This window comes from Cavia porcellus, unplaced genomic scaffold (genome assembly GCF_034190915.1).
Source record: "Cavia porcellus strain 051 isolate PalLab524CR breed Dunkin Hartley unplaced genomic scaffold, mCavPor4.1 scaffold_1, whole genome shotgun sequence".
NCBI lineage: Eukaryota > Metazoa > Chordata > Mammalia > Rodentia > Caviidae > Cavia > Cavia porcellus.
The window spans coordinates 45,796,488-45,813,851 of NW_026947484.1; the positions used below are offsets into that span (position 1 = coordinate 45,796,488).

The 17,364-nt window shown below is 42.0% G+C and overlaps 1 protein-coding gene across 10 annotated transcripts in view; it reads right to left on the bottom strand.

Annotated features, from left to right (window-relative positions):
- Nin (ninein) overlaps positions 1 to 17,364 on the bottom strand; it is a 102,841-nt gene that overhangs the window by 22,124 nt on the left and 63,353 nt on the right. For 9 of the 10 annotated variants that reach the window (XR_010046985.1, XR_010046984.1, XM_063247375.1 and 6 more), the window contains 8 exons: positions 15,479 to 15,617; positions 13,669 to 13,790; positions 12,097 to 12,599; positions 8,721 to 10,865; positions 7,381 to 7,497; positions 7,199 to 7,268; positions 5,367 to 5,582; positions 1,840 to 1,953 (listed from right to left, as the gene is read on the bottom strand). Coding sequence is in view for 8 of the 10 variants with exons in the window: in XM_063247375.1 (XP_063103445.1) it covers positions 1,840 to 1,953; positions 5,367 to 5,582; positions 7,199 to 7,268; positions 7,381 to 7,497; positions 8,721 to 10,865; positions 12,097 to 12,599; positions 13,669 to 13,790; positions 15,479 to 15,617 (3,426 nt within the window). In the remaining 2 variants the exon portion in view is untranslated. The remainder of the gene's footprint in view (positions 1 to 1,839; positions 1,954 to 5,366; positions 5,583 to 7,198; positions 7,269 to 7,380; positions 7,498 to 8,720; positions 10,866 to 12,096; positions 12,600 to 13,668; positions 13,791 to 15,478; positions 15,618 to 17,364) is intronic. The other variant, XM_063247407.1, reaches the window with a different exon arrangement.

A 17,364-nucleotide genomic window follows, 5' to 3' on the forward strand; every position in this document is an offset into this window, starting at 1 on the left:
ACTATATTGCCACCCCTACTTTGTGAGCACCCAGAAAGCTTGACACCAATTTGGGGGTCTATTGAATGGGTGTGCAAATTTGCAGATGCTGTGTTTCTTTTCAATGCAGCGAGTAGCATGTGCTAAAGTGTTGCATGAGCTCTATATAAGTCATGGTATCATACTGAGCAGCACACACGAGTCCAAGCCATATGATACTAACGCTGGGCTGTCACCACCTTACTCTATGCCCTGGTATCCAAAAAAGCAATTTCCTACCAAAGGCAGGCAAACCTCACTATTCTTCCATCTTACTGTTTATACCAATGCCTTTAACAAATATGTAACGAAATGTACTGCGCGATGTGCCCATCTCTCCTAACTTCACTCTTTTCCTTCTCTAGCTTAGCAGTGTTACAAAGCACGCATGTGCCATGCTACAGTTTTGAAACTGCTCATGGTCATTTCCAAGACTGAACAACAAGACTTTCCAAATGTATACAATATAAGGGTGCCCAAGTTAATTTAGTAAAAAGTTGGTATTGATAGATTTGGGATACTCAGATACCACCGAGAACTGTGAGTTTTAACTTCCGTATGTTTGTGTGGGACAGTTTCTTTGGTTACAGCAGAACTTGACTAATGTTCTTATAAGCATCTGCGGGGTATCAGAACTGCATGGGGCATTACCAGAGACACAAACACCATGCACATTTATAATCCAATTAGGTATGCAATGTTTACATGAGTTAATCAGAAATGAACACAAACATAAACTAGATTCAGTGTTTCAGCATTTAGGTGAAGAATGCATTTATGCTTACAGGCTGAACAGATTTAAGAACAAATATTTTATAATTTAACGATCTAAAGGTGCCATAATTTTTGTGTGTAGGGGGGTAATGGGGATAGAACCTAAGCCTTGGCACTGAGCCATATACTTGCTGCCCCCCGCCTTTTTTTTAAATACTTTGAGATGGTCTTGCTAAATTGCCTAGGCTGGATTCCAAGTTGCTGGGGTTTTTTTGGTACAACGGTTGGAATTCAACCTCATGCTTTGCCAGGAAGGCACTTGTGCTGCTGAGCTATATCCCTGGCCTTGGACTCCAACTTTTGATTCTCCTGCCTCAGCCTCCCAGACTGCAGCAATTACAAGCATGTGCCACCATGCTCAAGTAGGGTGCCATAATATTAAAGTAATCTGGGGATGGAGCAAATGAATAAAATGGAACTTAACTTTCCTATGAATCAGTGTTGTTTCAACTGAAGGACTCCATAATAAAAAAGAATAAAATAGGGCAGTATTTAGGGAATAGTTTTATGCTCCTTTATACTTAAAATTAAGTCTTTTTGTGGAACTCTGAAAGCCACATTTGTTAGTGAGAGTGTACCCCTCGTAGAGCTGTGGGGTTTATTCTGCTTAGGTCAGATGCTTCAAACTTGCTATCAGGAGGAAGTTTAAGAGGCAACTGTTTCATTTGTGTCCTTACAAATCAGAGTGGAAGCAGTGATGAACATTAGGAGCAAGAAAGCCACCTTTGTTTAGACAAAGAAATGTTACTTCATCACGTGGCTGAGAGTAAGTAGAACAACGAATTTCTTAAGTTGAAGTGGTTGGGATTCATTTATATTAATGGGATTTTAGGACCTATCACATAAGCAAGTTATAGAGCTATACAGAACCATAAAACAAAGCACAGTGAATTAGCCTTTGTAAACAGTTGTACTCCAAGTCCTTGAGTTTTCTAAGCCCTAAGCCAGTTGACAGGACTCGGGGCATGGGAGATTTGGTGGCTAAAAACATCAGACCATTGGCTCTGTGTTGTCCCACGAAGCCCCGGGAAGAGCGAGCAGCCTTACCTGTTTCATTCTCTCCAGCTCATCTTTGAGAAGGAGGTTTTCCTGCTCCACCACGTGGGTCTGCATTTTCACCTGAGACAGTTCTGCCTCCAGAGAAGACACTAATGTGGAGGACTAGAAGGAAAACAATGAAGAAGTCAGGCGACAGACATCTTCACTCAGGCTGCAGAGACCGACTAGGTTCCCAAAAGGCAGCATCAGAGAAACAGCAGGTTCAATGAGAGCCGAGTTATGACCGTTTAACCTTATGCGCCATCCGTCTAACCAATGCCGTCTTCAGAGACTTTCCATAAGCGGCATGAACACCATTGCTAAGGGAGTTTTCACACGTTTCTCCAAGGTAAAGATACTTCCAGACTATGCCAATCCTGTTCCTCCTCAAACTCCTATGTATTGATTTTAGTGTGTGTCCATGGATTTCGGCTACAATAATTACTTAGCTGTTTGCTTAAGGATGATTTTCTGTTTTCTTCTTTCTACATTTATTCATTAGATTCCAGTAAGAAAGAGCTGTTGTCTCCCAGTAAAGTTATCAATTTTATACTGATATAGACTTAGATATTTACTAGATCCTGTGTTTTATATTTGCTTTCTCCTAGACTACTTTCATTTTGTTGATCAAATGGTTCAAGAGCTGTTTCAGGCTGGGGCCTGTGCTCTCTTGACTTGCCCTGTTTTTTCTTTAAAGCCCATTTTTGTTATTGGTAGCATGAGAAGTTCTAGGCTCATCTCACCTTGTGCTTTCCCTCAGTCCCAGCTCGGTAATCAATGATTTCTCCATGGTTCCTTTTGCAGGAGAATGGGGTTTAGAAACCATCCTGGATGTGCTCCTTACACACACACACACACACACACACACACACACACACACACACACACATTTGTGTTCTGTGTGTCTCTGGCTCTGTCTGGACAGAGACACCGTGAATTCATACTAATGCTTCAGATCACAGACCAACATCAGAGGGTTCATCTCAGCCCTCACTGGCAACTTCCTTCTCCAGTAGTAAGAAACTCAGCTCTTCCTCTCTGCAACATAGTTATTTATGTTTTCAATTTTTGCATATATGAATCAACTATAGAATTACTGACTCATAACCCCATGAAAATCAGTTACTGACATTATTCTAGCATCTACATATAGCATCTTTGTCTTTAGTCTGGACAATATTTCGTCAAGATGCTAATTTCCAAATTTCTTTTTTTTTCTTCTCTAGTATGCTATTAGTCCCATTTTTAGGTTTATTTGCTAAAGTTTATGTTTCTTTTTAATATTCTGCACCAGCCCCTGATCTCCATTGGTTTTACTTGTGCATTTCAGAGTATTTAAAGGTTGTGAAATAGGACTAGGGATGTAGTTCAGTTCACAGTGCTTGCCAAGCATGCCCAGGGCTCCAGGTTCAAGTCCTAGCACCACACACACACATGCACGTGCGTGTGCACACTCACACAGATTATGAATTGCAAAGATAAACTCAGAGAATGTCACCACCCTTCTTTATCCCTATTACTATTATTACTATTTCTCAGTTTCTTGCTTTCCCACTACTTTCTATAGGTAACCATCTCATCAGTGTCTGGATTATCCTCCCGTATTCCTTGTGTTTTCTAATGTCTCCTCCTTTCTCACTTGCATGAAGGTATACTACCAATGCTTTTTTGCACTTTCTTCGTTTAATGCTATGTGCTAGAAATTATTTCATATAGGTAGTTTTTTATTTTAGCAGTTGTGTAGTACCATCAGTATGAATGTACCCACCACATTTCCTTAATCACTCTTCTGTGTACCCAACATCTAGATGATAGTATTTTGCGATTAGGGACAGTGCTACATTGAACAACCCCAGGCATATGAATTTCCACCTGTTGTAGGGTAGATGCAGAGAAGCGAGATTGCTGGGCCATGATATGGTAATCCATTTGCTTCAGCTTTGTCAGCAGAAAACACTGTCAGATTTTTAATTATTGCCTTTTAGGTGAGGAATCATATATAGTATATGCATTAGTATATATAGTATAGTATATATAGTATATGTATAAATAATAATATAGTATTATTTAATTTGAACTTCTCTATGGATGATATTTCAATATTTTTTTTGATAGGTGTAAGGGGCATTTTTTAGCTTTCATATGAATGTTTGTATATGTCTCTCTCGTTTTGCTCAGATATTCTTATGTCCTTTAAGAGTTCTTTACTAGTACAGATATTAGCTCCTCTTTCTATGGTTTATATTACAATATTTTATGTGAGTTTTTCAGTTGTCATTTGACTATTTTTTGCCATGCAAAATTTTAACAAGTTGATTGCTTGATTGTAGTATTAGGGATTGAACCAAGGGTACTGCTGTTTTTATTTTTTGAGACAGAGTCTCACTAATGTGCCCTGGTTGGTGCTAACTTGTGAACACCCTGCTTCTATCTTTGCAGTAGCTACTGATTATAGGTACACGCTATGACACCTTCCTGGCAAACAAACTTTTTAAAAAATGTAATTTTTCTTTTACTGCCTTTGGATTTTGAGTCATAGCTAGCCAGTCAGCCAGCTCACCTGTGCACCCACACACCCACCCATCCATCCATCCATCCATCCATCCATCTGGTGACATTGGAGATTGAACCCAAGGCCTCTGTACTGAGCAACAATCGCAGCCCACTTTTTATTTTGGATACATCCTGACTTAAACTGCCCACACTGGGTTCAAATTTGCAGTCCTCCTGCCACAGCCTCCCAGAGTGCCAGAATTACAGGCATGTGTCACCATCAATAGTCTTTCTTCACATCAATGTTAAGGACAAATTCACTCTCATTTTTTTTTCTAGTACTACTACAGTTTAATCTTCTATATATAGACTCACAATTCAGTTTATCCTTGTGTATATTATGAAATCTGGATCTAATTATCTCTGCTTCCAGATGTCTATCCAGCTGGTCAGACACTATTTATTTAAAAGTCCATCTTCATCCTAGGGGTTGAGAAGCCAGCTTGGTTACATACTGTCATCCTTGGTATCCCCATCTGGACTGTTTCCAGGACCTCCTCAGATACCAAAATCCTCAGGAGCTCAAGTTCCTTATCCAAAGAGGCAGAGTATTTACACAGAACCTCAGTCTCCTGATTTATTAACGCATATCCTGGCTACTCAGAATACCTAGCACAAGGTAAATGCTAGATAAATATAACTGTTACACAGTGTTGTTTTGAGAATAACAAGAAAAAGAATTCTGTTCATGTTCAGCATAGCTACAATTAAAAAATATTTTTGAATAGATGTTGACTGAATCTATGGATGTAGAATTCACATATGAGAGCTAACTGAGTTTGAGCTGGGTTAAATTCTAGACTTTCTGTTCTGCTTATCTATCTAGATAATTAACATTAATATCTATATGAATATCCACTAATATACCATTGTCATACTGTTCTAATTATTAAGGCTTTATGGATAAGAAATCTATTATGAGCATTTCTTCCATTTCTTGGTATATTCTTAAAAAAAAATCCATTAGGAGGTATGCGTCGTACCTGTACTTTACAATGTTCCAGTTCTTTTTTCAGATTAGACTTTTCTTGCTCCCATTCCTTGAATGTACTGTTTCCTGGCTCATTTTCCTTCTGGCACAGCGTTTCTGCCAGACGCTGATTAAGTTTTTGCAGCTCTTCCTGGTTTTGAGAATTCTTTTGGCTAAGTTCTGCATTTTCTGAATCCAACTGTTGGTTTTTGATTTTCAAATCTGAAATCTAATTAAAACTGAAATAAGTTTTAAAAACTTCTTATCCTGCTTCTGTTGAAAAACAGATTTAGAGCCTAATTATTTTTTCCCTTTCTATGTAAAGTTTAAAAAATGTATACATGTAGTGACAGAAGGAATACATACTCATTATTACAAATTCCACCAACTCAGAAGTGCATGAAGAAGTAGGACACAGTCTAACGCCCTCCCTGGGGCATCCCAATGCTCAGGGCAGGGGATGCATGCGACCTGATCGTTTTCTATGCATGCACGAAACGCATACGCATATAGAAGTTCTCTTTGCATTTTAGAAAAAAAAATTGGATCATTCAACATTCGCAAAGCTCGTTTTTCCACCCATAAAATCTTGCAGATGCTTATCTTTTTCTAAATTGGTGTGTTTAGAAACCACCGCATGCTACATTTTTAGTGGCTAGAAAATATTCCACGCAGCAAGATTTTTCATAATGCATTCATCCACTAATGCACTAGTAAGAATTCAGGTTTGCACTGATAGGAATATAGGCTTAATTAGGAAGAAACAAAATGACCTTGTGGGAAATCCATTTATACATGGTAGCATGTTGTATTTAGGATCTTTTTTTTTTTTTTCTAGAAGTGATTTGCTGGATTAGAAGGGATGAATATATATTACTGTTTTGATCACTAAAATGTCTCTCTTACAGTGCTACCCATCAATAATTTATTTCCTCATACATTTGTTAATACTAGATATTACCGATCTTTAAACTTTTTTTCTAGCTTAATAGGGGAAAAATGATGACATGCGGAGACCTTGTCTCTTTTCCTTTTTTTTTTTGTGTATTTCGTTTTTATTGGTACCAGGGATCGAACTCACGACTACCTGCTTGCAAGGCAGGTGCTTATGCCGCTGAGCTAACTCCCTAGCCTAGGAGACCTTGTCTCAAAAAGCAAAAATACCCAAAAAAACAAAAACTGGGTTGTAGGTAGTGGGGGTGGGGGGAATCTTACCGTCTAATCACTGCGGGGATAGCTAGCTTTTTCCATGCTGTATGTTTCTATGATTTGATCACTCACATCGACTGCCTTTTCAACTCAGTTTTGCCATTTATTTTTAAGAGTATAAAATATAGTTTGGATATTGACATCTTGGCTATTTTAACTGCTGACAATATTCTTTTCCCAGTATGTCCTTGTCTTTTGACTCTTTCACACATACGCTTAAATGGCTTTCCTATATTTGAAGCGCGATGTAAGGGTGTATAACATAAGCACTGAATGACACAAGCCATCTGAATAAATCATAGTTCTGCGAAGCGATATGCTGATGAGCTGGCAGCCTGCAGCTGTGAAGTTCTACCCTTGACTTTCTGCTTTTAGTCTGGTAAGAAGAGAAAGAAGAAACTACACAAGGGCTGGAGCTGGTGTTCGGGTCTCGCCATTCCCAAAGAAATAGCACATACATTATTTTGCAAAAAACATAAATCTGATTTAGACTCAATATAAAGTAAGTTTCCAACTTCAAAGTCAGAAGTTACAGGCTTCCATCATTAGTAATGTTATTCTACTAATGTATTCACTCTATTTCAAATAAAAGTTTTGGAATTAAGAAATCCAGGAAAATACTGTGTGTTTCTTTACCTGTTTCTTTAAATTTTCAACCATCTTCTGAATTTCTACTTTTTCCTGTTCTATAGTTTCTATTTTCTGCCTGAAGGAACAACGAGAATTTAATTTAAGAATTAGGTTTTAAAAATTGAAGTTAAATAGCTTTTTAGTTTTGGCTAAATGTCTTAAGAAAATTTAAGTGTACTTTGTCTTACCACATTTCTTCCTGAGAGCCAGTTAATTTCAGGTTAGAAACGCTATCTTCTTCATTTAAAGTAGTAATTTCACTTCTCAAAATAGAATTTTCCTCTTGAAGCTTTTCAGATTCATATCTGAAGTACAGAGATTTTTAAAAAAAGAGTTACAACAAGGCAGTCATCTGGCATCTTCGGGAAATATTTTCTAGTAACTTTCAATAAAGTAAGTATTCCCTGCCAATCAGAAGAAGTCTAAATTAGTAGTCTCCTAGTACTTGGAAATTAACTCATGACAAACTGACTCACTTTTCGGGGAAGTAGGAATTTCACTAAAAGTTGTTAGGAAAGTGTAGCTAAAAAATTGTGAGCTTGAAGACATGGGTTGACACGAATGCCAACTCTGGTTGCTGGTCTTATTAATGCCAGGCACACTGCTTTGAGCAGGACTCCATTTTTCTCTCCCGCAACTGAATACACATTAGCTGTATTACCAAGATGCATGAGCTTTCGTTTCTGGCCTGAGGTACTTATGGAAAAAAAATTTAAAACATAAATCAAAGGGCCACACTGAAATATGTATACTATATTTTGTGATCTTATGTATCGCACTCTAATGTTTTCAACTAAAAATGACCTCAGAAAATAACTACATTCAAAATTAAAATAATTTTTTGTTTCATATCATTAATATACTAAAGATATAATATGTAATATTTTATAAGTTTTTTAAAAAACCAATTTTGCTAGCAAATTAATGCAATCATAAAATCAAGTGAGGAGTGGTTCAAATTGTTTCTGCCTATGTCTTTATTCTTCAAGCATACTTATTAGATTTTGTGGCTTCTTGGTAAAATTCTATGTTCTAAGAGAAATTTTCATTGTTACAGAATGTCAGCACACACACTGAGTGATGTAAACAAAGAACTATTTTTCCTATATTAGTATGAGTTCTTAGCTACCAAGTGAGTTAATAATACACAAAAAGCATTCACTCTCATATGTTTCATCCAAATCAGAAAAAACCAACATTGAGCAAAACAACAACTCCATTCAAACGCAGAAAGTGCTAGAAGGGAGTGAGAGACGCATGCCGAGGATGCACTGTTTGAACAGCACACACACAGCCATGTTGAACTTTCACACCTCTTATGCCCAACATTCACTTGCTCTGAGGCAGGGGAGGCTTCCTAGCAAGGTTACTCTACTTGTTAATACAACACAGAAGCAGGAGGAGGTCTAGGTACTGCTCTCTTCTTGGAGACTACAGGTTAGTTTCTCTAGGCAGGGCAAGCAGCGGAGGTTAGAGTCGATCGGGTGCTCTGCGGGATTCTGTGTGGCGTAGGACATACATACATTACCTCAGAATTTCGACTTTCTGCTGCATCTCACTGCATGTGATTTGCAAGTCGTGCATCATGGATTTCAGTTCCTCCTCCTTCTCCACTTGACAAGGGACATCTCTCTGCTTAACTAACGTAGTGACTCGCTCCCTCAGCTTTCTGGTCAGCTCCTGTAGCTTTTGTTTTTCCAACTCTAACTCTGCTATTGTGGTCTGACGTTGAAAATGTTTGTCTTGAAGGCCTAAGAGAGCAGAGTTTTCCTCTAGGAAAACCGGATTCTGTATTCCAGACTTTTCTTGATGTGTCTCAATGGTCCTGTGTAACCAGGCAATTTCGTGTGTTTTTACTCTTTCCAAGAGCCGCGTGCTTCCCTGCTCAAGGCACTGGTTTTCTTGTTTACATTCTTCTGTGATGTGGCGTCCACTTGTCACCTTGGGCATGCACTTTTCCAGCCTTTGACCAACTTCTAGAACCTGTTCTGCAGGTTTGACTTCCAGGTTGTCCAAACGGGCTTCCCACAAGGAGAAGGAGTCATCATGCAGGTCCGCTCTTTCCTGCAACTCCTCAATCTTCCCTTGAAGCCTCAAAACCAGAACATTCAGCTCTTTGTTTTCTGTTCTGACCTCATCGTAACTCTTCTCCAGGCTAAGATATGTTTCGGTCACTTCCTCTGCTTTCTTTAGCTCATCCCGCAACCGGAACACTTCTGCGGTGAGTTCTTTGTTGCTTTCCAGAGCCTGGTCATAGCGAGACTCCATCACTCTCAGCTCTTCCTGTAGGCAGTCATTTTCTTGGCTAGCATCTTCATACAACAACTTATACTTGGGAGACGTCTCTGGGATTCTCTCGAGCATCTTCAGTTTCTTTTTTAGTACAGAAACATCAAAAAGCAAGTCCTGCTTCTTCTCAGAGGCTCGGTCACAATCTGCCCGTAAGATCACTAGCTGCTGCTGAAGCTGACTAACCTGATTTTTTAGATCCCAGGATTCAGTCCTGGTCTCTTCACTGTTTTCAAGCTCCGAAAAACTCTCCATGGAGGCTTCAGACTCTTCAGCTTTGAGCTCCTGTCTCTGAGCAGAGCTTGTCCCTGTGCTCCCCAGGTCCCGGGTATCACTGTCTTGCAGATCATTTAGGATGCTCTGTGTGTTTCCACTGTATACTCGCTTCACTCGGTTTTGTGGTGAAAATGATTCTGCTCGTTCTGCAGAATTTCCAAAAAGCTCAGTTGCTGGCTCCTCTAAATAGGACAACATTAGTGACCCTGGCTCTAGCTCTTGCAGCCTTTGTTGCAATCTGGAAATCTTAGCAGCCATTTTCACGTTTTCCTTCACCGCGCGTTCGTGAGCTCTCTGCAGACTCAGGAGGACGTCTCCGTTTTCTTCCAGCAGCTGCTCCCCTTGCTGAAGCAGGGACAAGGCTCCACTTCCTTCCGCCTCCTCCCCTCCCATTGCCTGATGATCACCCTGCAGCCCGGAGACAGGAGATGCTGCCTGTTGCAGATCCTGTATTTTATCCCGGAGCCTGCAGATCTCCGCGCTCATCTTAGCCTGCTCTCGCTCTGCCTTCTCACAGGTGGCGTGGTGGGCACTCTCCACAGCCACAACTCTGGCCACCAGTTCCTGCTTCTCCCGGTCACATTCCTCACGTAGCCTTTCAAGCCGCAGGCTGGCCAGCTGCTCCGAGGCCCCCGCCTGGCACAGTACCTGCTCTCGGTCCCTCAGCTCTCTCTCGTGGCTGCTCTTGAGCTCGAGGATCTGGCTGGACAGCAGGCTCTGCTGGCTCTCAGACACCTTCCGCAGGTCTTCCAGGTCTCGCAGAAGCTGCTCTCTCTCCACCACCATGCTGTTCAGGTGTTCTTTATATGTCTTCTCCAGCATCTCCCTCTCTTGGGTCAGGACCAGGGAGGTTGCTTTCTCTCTCTGAAGCATCTCCTTCAGCTGCTCCTGGGCTTCGGCACACTCCTGGGCCAGCTCGTCCTTCTCGAACTCCCACTGGGACTTCTCCTCCTGCTGCTGTTCCCGGAGGTCCTGCAGCTCACGGCGGTAGCGGCCCTCCAGGCTCTGCAGCGTGTTCTCGCACCTGGCGGTGACTTTCTCACAGTCAGCCTGAAACTGGGCTTCTATCTGAGAGGCTCTTCTATTACACTCTGTTTCCATCTCTTCCCTAGATGTGGTCAACATACAGCATTACTGAAACTGCTGCCAACTCCGGAAGCAAACAAAACACATTTCCCCATGCAGGGAGATGGCTGCCAGGCAAACTGAAATGCTCTCTAAACATGGTCTTAGCTCGTTTGTGATCATGTGCACTGGCAGGGATCTCATTTCTGAGAGCTAAGACTGGCAGCTTAGTGTGGAAGACTTACCTCTCTCCCATGTTGGAGGGGGGTGGTTAATGAACAAAATTCCCTAGCATATTCTTGGATTTTTAAACCACATGAAATGCACACTGATATAACTCCTACCTTGGGAAAAATGTGTGTGTGCGCGTGTGCGTGTGCGTGTGTGTGTGTGTGTGTGTGAGAGAGAGAGAGAGAGAGAGAGAGAGAGAGAGAGAGAGAGAGAGAGATACAGGGGACCGAACCCAGGTACACTCTACTACTGAGCTGTATCTCCAGCTCTTTTTATTTTTAGATGGGATTCTCATTGAGTTGCCCAGGCTGGCCTCGACCTTATGACCTTATTGCGTCCATCTTGAGTAAATGGGATTACAGTTGTATACCACCACATCCCTTCATTTTATTAAGCATACAGTGTACCATATAAGTCAGAACAATCATATTCATTCTGCTTTTGCTTATTTAATAAATCAGCTCTACATCACTCCGTGCTTGAAGTGCCAGGGTCCTCGAATGTATCTGAGATTTCACATGAGAAAGATGAACCCAAAGAGCCATTTCTGAGAGGAACTGTAACTTTGCCCAGAATCCCGCTAATAAATAGGTTTTATCACAAAGCAACAGGATGGAACCAAGAAAGGATCATATTTGGGACCATTCTTTTTTTCTTTTTGTGATGGAGTCTCATTATGTAATTCAGGCTAGGCTTGTATTCACTGTGTAGCCCAGATTGGCCTCAAACTCACAGCGATCCTCCTGCCTCAGTCTGAGATACAGGTCACATCTACCATGCCCAGCTGAGATCCAGCAAATCTTAATACCAGGAAGTCTTTCCTTTAAAAAAAAAAACAAAAAAAACCAGTTCCAGTAACCCCAAAGCAAATTCATGTATGAACCAAGACAGAGCTGGTTAAAAATTACAAAAAGACTCAACTCACGCCATGAGCTACTCTGCAGTCTGGGTTTACTAGGCCTGCCTAAATGACTGGACTTCCAGAGTCAGAGTCAGCCAGTGATGGCGGTGCCTGGATCACCAGAGTGCCCCGGTTTGCTTACCGTCCCTCCTGAAGCTCCCTTTGGTGCTTTTCCAAGAGCTCTCGCTTCAGCTCCTCCTTCTCTAGCTCATGCTTCTCCCCCAGGCTGTGCAGCTGCTCCTGGTGCGCCCGCTCCAGGTCCTGCACCAGGCCCTGCACCCTCTCTTCTGTCCAGGCGCTGCTCCGGAGTCCTTCCCTCTCCTGGAGGAATCCCTCCTCCACCTGCTGCAGCTTGGCCTGGAGCTCCACCTCGTGCTGTAGCTTCAGCTCCTCCTGCAGGCGACTCTTTTCCTGCTCAAAGGCCATTTGCAGTTGTCGGTTCTCCTCCTCATGCCTGCGGGTGGCCTCCAGGTGTGTGTCCTTCAGCACCACCGCCTGCTCCTGCAGTTCTGCGATCTCTCTTCTCAGGTCACTTATCTGTTGTTCCAAGGTGTGCATTTCACGCTCATAGTTTTCCTTCGTGGTCTCCTGCTCCTTTTCCCAGGTGACGCGGGTCTCAGCCAGCTGCGCTTCATAGTGGTGCACCTAAAGTCAGAGGGTGACACCACCACAGGATTATTCTAACTTAGACCACGGAAAGGGAGGCAATGGGGACAGCAAGGACTTTTGTCCCACCTGAAGGACTTTGCTCCCACTTCCTCATTTTGTTTCAAAGTAACTTAATTCAAAAGCACCTGACCTAAGCTGCTTACATCAGACATAGTTTGCTTTTACTTGTCAACTGGGTTGAATTTTACTAGTTTCTGAACAACTCTAGGAAGACCTGAGCAGACTCTCACACACAGGTTTAGGTTCCTTTACCTTCCCATGATTCTCCACTTGCAAACTGAGGGTCCTAAAATATGTAAATAAATTCAAGTATTTAATCAACTTCTATAAGATATTCTACAGGCTTCGAGGGAGCACAGAGTTGGGTAATACGTGGTACCTGGTATTCAGGACATGCCAGTGTACACAGGAGTATGACAACTAGCACACTTGCAAGGCAGAACACAAAATATAAAAGGTAAAGGAAAGAGAGCTACAATGTGACACAGGGCGCCAAAGGAGAGAAAAATGGTGTTTGGTTGGGAAATTCAACAATGGCTTCATGAGACGGGAAACATAAACACTGAAGGAAGGAGATTTTCAAGAGGAAGAAAGAAATCATAATAGCACGAGCAAAAGAGGGCACAGTTTGATGGGGAAGAGCAAAGCACCCTGCCTGTCTGGAGGAGGACCAGGCCACCCAGGCAATGGTGAAAGCGAAGATGGGGTCCACGTAGTCAAGGACGGGCAGGCCAAGGATCGGAACTTGTACCTGTTTTAGTTAGGCCACAACAAAAAGGCTTTTTTTGGTTTTATAAAGATGGTTTTTAGCAAATTGGAGACAACTACCTCTAAATGTTGGATCCTATGCACATTTTGGAGAAGCTCTCTTGGGAGGAAAAAGGCTCTGTCCTTGGCCTGAGGAAGTGGGATCCTGGCAGCCAGGGGAACAAGAAGGAATGCAGACAGCATTGCTGTATGAAATGATAAGACTTGGAACATTTCATGTGCAAATGGTGGTCTGGGTGCAAAGAGAGTAGGAAATGGGGTTGTAGGAGGGACTCACCTGATCTTCCAGCTCCTGTTTTAGGCGACACAAGTCCCTGTGGTGTTGCTCTTTCATCTGTTCAATCACCAGCTCCGCCTCGATGCTCATGTTCAATGGATTGCACTCTTGAGACTCGAGCCCTGAAAACACACAGGACTCACAGTTCCTGCAGCAGATTCTTTCTCCAACCCAACCTGGCATGCGCAGAGGGGCCTCTGGTTTAGTGGAGGAATAATTTTCAGCCTGATTTGCCAGAGAGGTGAACAGAAGGCAAGAGGTCCCTTCTCTTTACAAATAGAAATGAAGGTGAACAGATTCTCTCATGGACAGGAAGTGGGTCAAACCTGAGTAACCTTAGTAACAGCATCCCTCTGCACAGTGGGTGGGGGAGGCGGCAGAAATTGTTATTGAAAGGTGAGCCCGTCTTCATGCCACATGTGGTATTTCAATCAAACCAATCAGCCTTCGAGTCACCCAGCTGTTCCTGAGTGACACACTAGCAGAGGGAATGAACGTGTCGGGATAGTGAATGGTTGCTGCTGTTGACGTCACATATCACAATATTCAACCTACCACTCGACATTACAGAAGACTGGGCATTGCCATAGGAGTTTAAATTATCAGCTACAAAACCAACGTTCAGGTTGGGAATCTGAATATAGGCAGTGTGGGTGGAAGTTCTCAGCTTGGCCTGTGAGTTTACTTCTGTAGCTGCCCATGAGGACTGAAGATGGGAAGCATGGGTAAGGATCGAACTAGTGCAGAAACAAATGTATTATGTGGACTATTAAGTAAAAATTCCTCAGGGCAGGGAGACTCAAAATAGTCTTTTCATATAGGGATACACAGGCAGATGAGAGAAAGGCATTTTTCATGGGCACAGGTCTAGCAGCTGGGACTCCCTGACCTGTCCTGGGCCTTGTCTACCTATACTGTGGCATATTCCCAAATGAGAAGTAACATGTGGGTGTAACCCACCCCAAGATAATGAGGCTTCATGTATGCACGCAGAGCACACCCACCACTTGGGTGGAAAAGCATCAGGAATGGAACACAGTCAGATGGTGTCTACCCTGACTACAGAGAGTGAGCCTAGAATCAGAGAACAAAGCTTAAGGCCTTTTAGGCTCCAGCTCTTTAATCCCCTCCTGTTTCTATAGTACATGTACAATGCACAAGGAGAGGAATAAACCATACCCTCACCCAAGCGGCAGCTCGGGTTCTTTCTAACATTCGAACCCAACACACTCAAGAAAAGAAGCAGGCTATCAGAAGGGAGGAAAGGGAAGATGTAACTATCAGATGGGTTCCCCCTCCAACCTTGTCACTCTAAAAGAATGGATGACCAACCCTTATTTATCTTGTTTGCTGTTTTGCAGCAGCAATATGAGCATTTAGCACAGCCACCATGAGAAAACCAGTTATGGATTCTGTGGTCTGTAGCTGGCTCACTCTCCAAAACGATCTTCATACCAGCGAGGCGCTCCCATAGAAAGGGAGGGGTCAGCACGAACAGGGTCTGAATTCTGGCACTCCACAGGCGTGGGTTTTCCGATTGGCAGACTATTGGTTTTAAACAAAGCAAATACCTTTGTGAGTTTGTTTTTCTCACTTTTTTTGTTGATGGGAACAGAAATCAGGTAGAATATTCTTATAAAGACTTCAAGAATAAATGTGAAACCAGACCACAGGTGAGACAGTTCCCCAAAAGTAGTGCTATCACTACCCTCAGCCACCCAAGGTTGTCAGAGTTTTACAATTTTACACTCAGACTTGGTTCTAAAAACATGCCAACACTCTGAAAAAAATGGTGTCTGAATGTATTTACCCTGGCTGGGCTCAAGGCCACTGTTGTTAACATCAAGTTCTTCTGACAGTGAGGTCTTCAAGGGCAGCTTGAATACTCTGCCCTGAGCACGGTATTCTTCCAGCTCGGACTCGAGTTCATCTACTTGGTCTTGTAATACCTGCGGTTTAAAAAACCACCACCAGACTCAGATGTGACACCAAAAATACAAGCAGCAGCAGCAGCAACAACCACAAATCCAGATAAATTGGACACCGTCATTAAAAAACTTTTGTGCTTCAAATAACACCATCAAAAAAGTGAAAAAACCTCACTAAATATGAAAACAGTTTTGACAGTTACATTATCTGGTAAGATCATGGAACTAGAATATGTAGACTACTACAACTCAATAATAAATGCAAAGAACTTCATTTAAAGATGAGCTAAGGCTGCAAATAATTATTTCTCAAAAAACTTCTATAAGCCACCAATAAATACATGAAAGATTCCAACATCATTAGCGATGAGGGAAATGTGAATAAAAACCACAATGAGATGCCATTTCACACCCACTAAGATGGCAGAAATAAAAAGACACACAATAACAAGTGTTAAGTAAGCCGCAGAGAAACATGGACTCCACTGCTAGGAGTGGCCAACCACTTTGCAGGAGATCTGCCAGTTTCTCAGATTGTTAGAGACAGACTCCATTTACCCAGCAGTTTTTCTCCTAGGGATACATCAAAGAGAAATGAAAATATATCTACACAAAAATATGCACACAGATTTTCCTAGCATTATTCATAATAGTGCCTACAACCTAAAAGTCCACTAACTGATGAATGCATGAATGAAATGTGACCTATCCACACAGCCACTGAAAGGATGATGCATGACACACACTACAATACGGAAGAGCTTTGAAATGCCATGCTAGGTGTTATGGTTGGTACATTCTGTCAACGCGAGAAGTTTAGAAGTTTAGCTGAGAGACTCAGCCAGGATCCTTACTTTGTAAATATCCTCATCCTGTGTAAGAGGAGGGCTCAGAGGTTTTGTGAGTGCTACACTCACTCTATTAGGGGTGGGGGTGGCCTATGTACAATATAAGGGAGGAAAACAGACTTGCTCTCCCCATTTTGCTTTGCCTGCTGCCTTGAAGTGTTGCCCCAGTGCCATGCCGCCCTGCTTTGCAGCCAGACTGAATGGACTGAAACCTCCACAAACTGTAAGCTAAATAAACCTTTCCTTCTCACATTTTGGGTGTTGAGTATTTTGTCCCAGCAATGAGAGAAAAGTAACAAAGACAGTAGGTAAAGAAAGCCAGTGACACACTCAATATAATTCCATTTATATAAAATGTGGCAATTGATTAGGCAAATCTGGAGCCCTGTTACCTAGGGCTATGGAAAGACTCTGACTAAGCAAAGCACTGATTCCTTTTGAGGTAATTGTCACACAACTGTGTGAATGTAACAAAAGATACTGAGTTGTACAGTTAAAGTAGGTGAAATGTATGGCACGTAAAGCTATTTAAATGAAGTGCATGTTTTGGGGGGGACTTGGGGAGGTACCACTGATATGTTTAATGATGAATTCATTAAATTTAAAGACATTTAAATCAAACACTCTGCTTAAAACCAAAAACTAAGCAGTAGAAATGTTTCTTTTCTTCTCTCAAATAGGCATACCTATTTCCTGAAAGGGCAGGCTAGAAACAACCTGATAAAGAGGTCACTGTTTTCCCATCTCTGCACAATTAATTTTTATCTAGGGCAATCAGAACTCAGTTATCTTCACCTTGTTAAACAAGTGTTTTTGGTGTAAGCGGAGAGGAGACCCACCCCAAATTCCTAAGTGTAAGGGAGTTAATCTAAGAAAACAAACACAGATTTCTTAATACGAATGTGGTAGGATTGCAAATG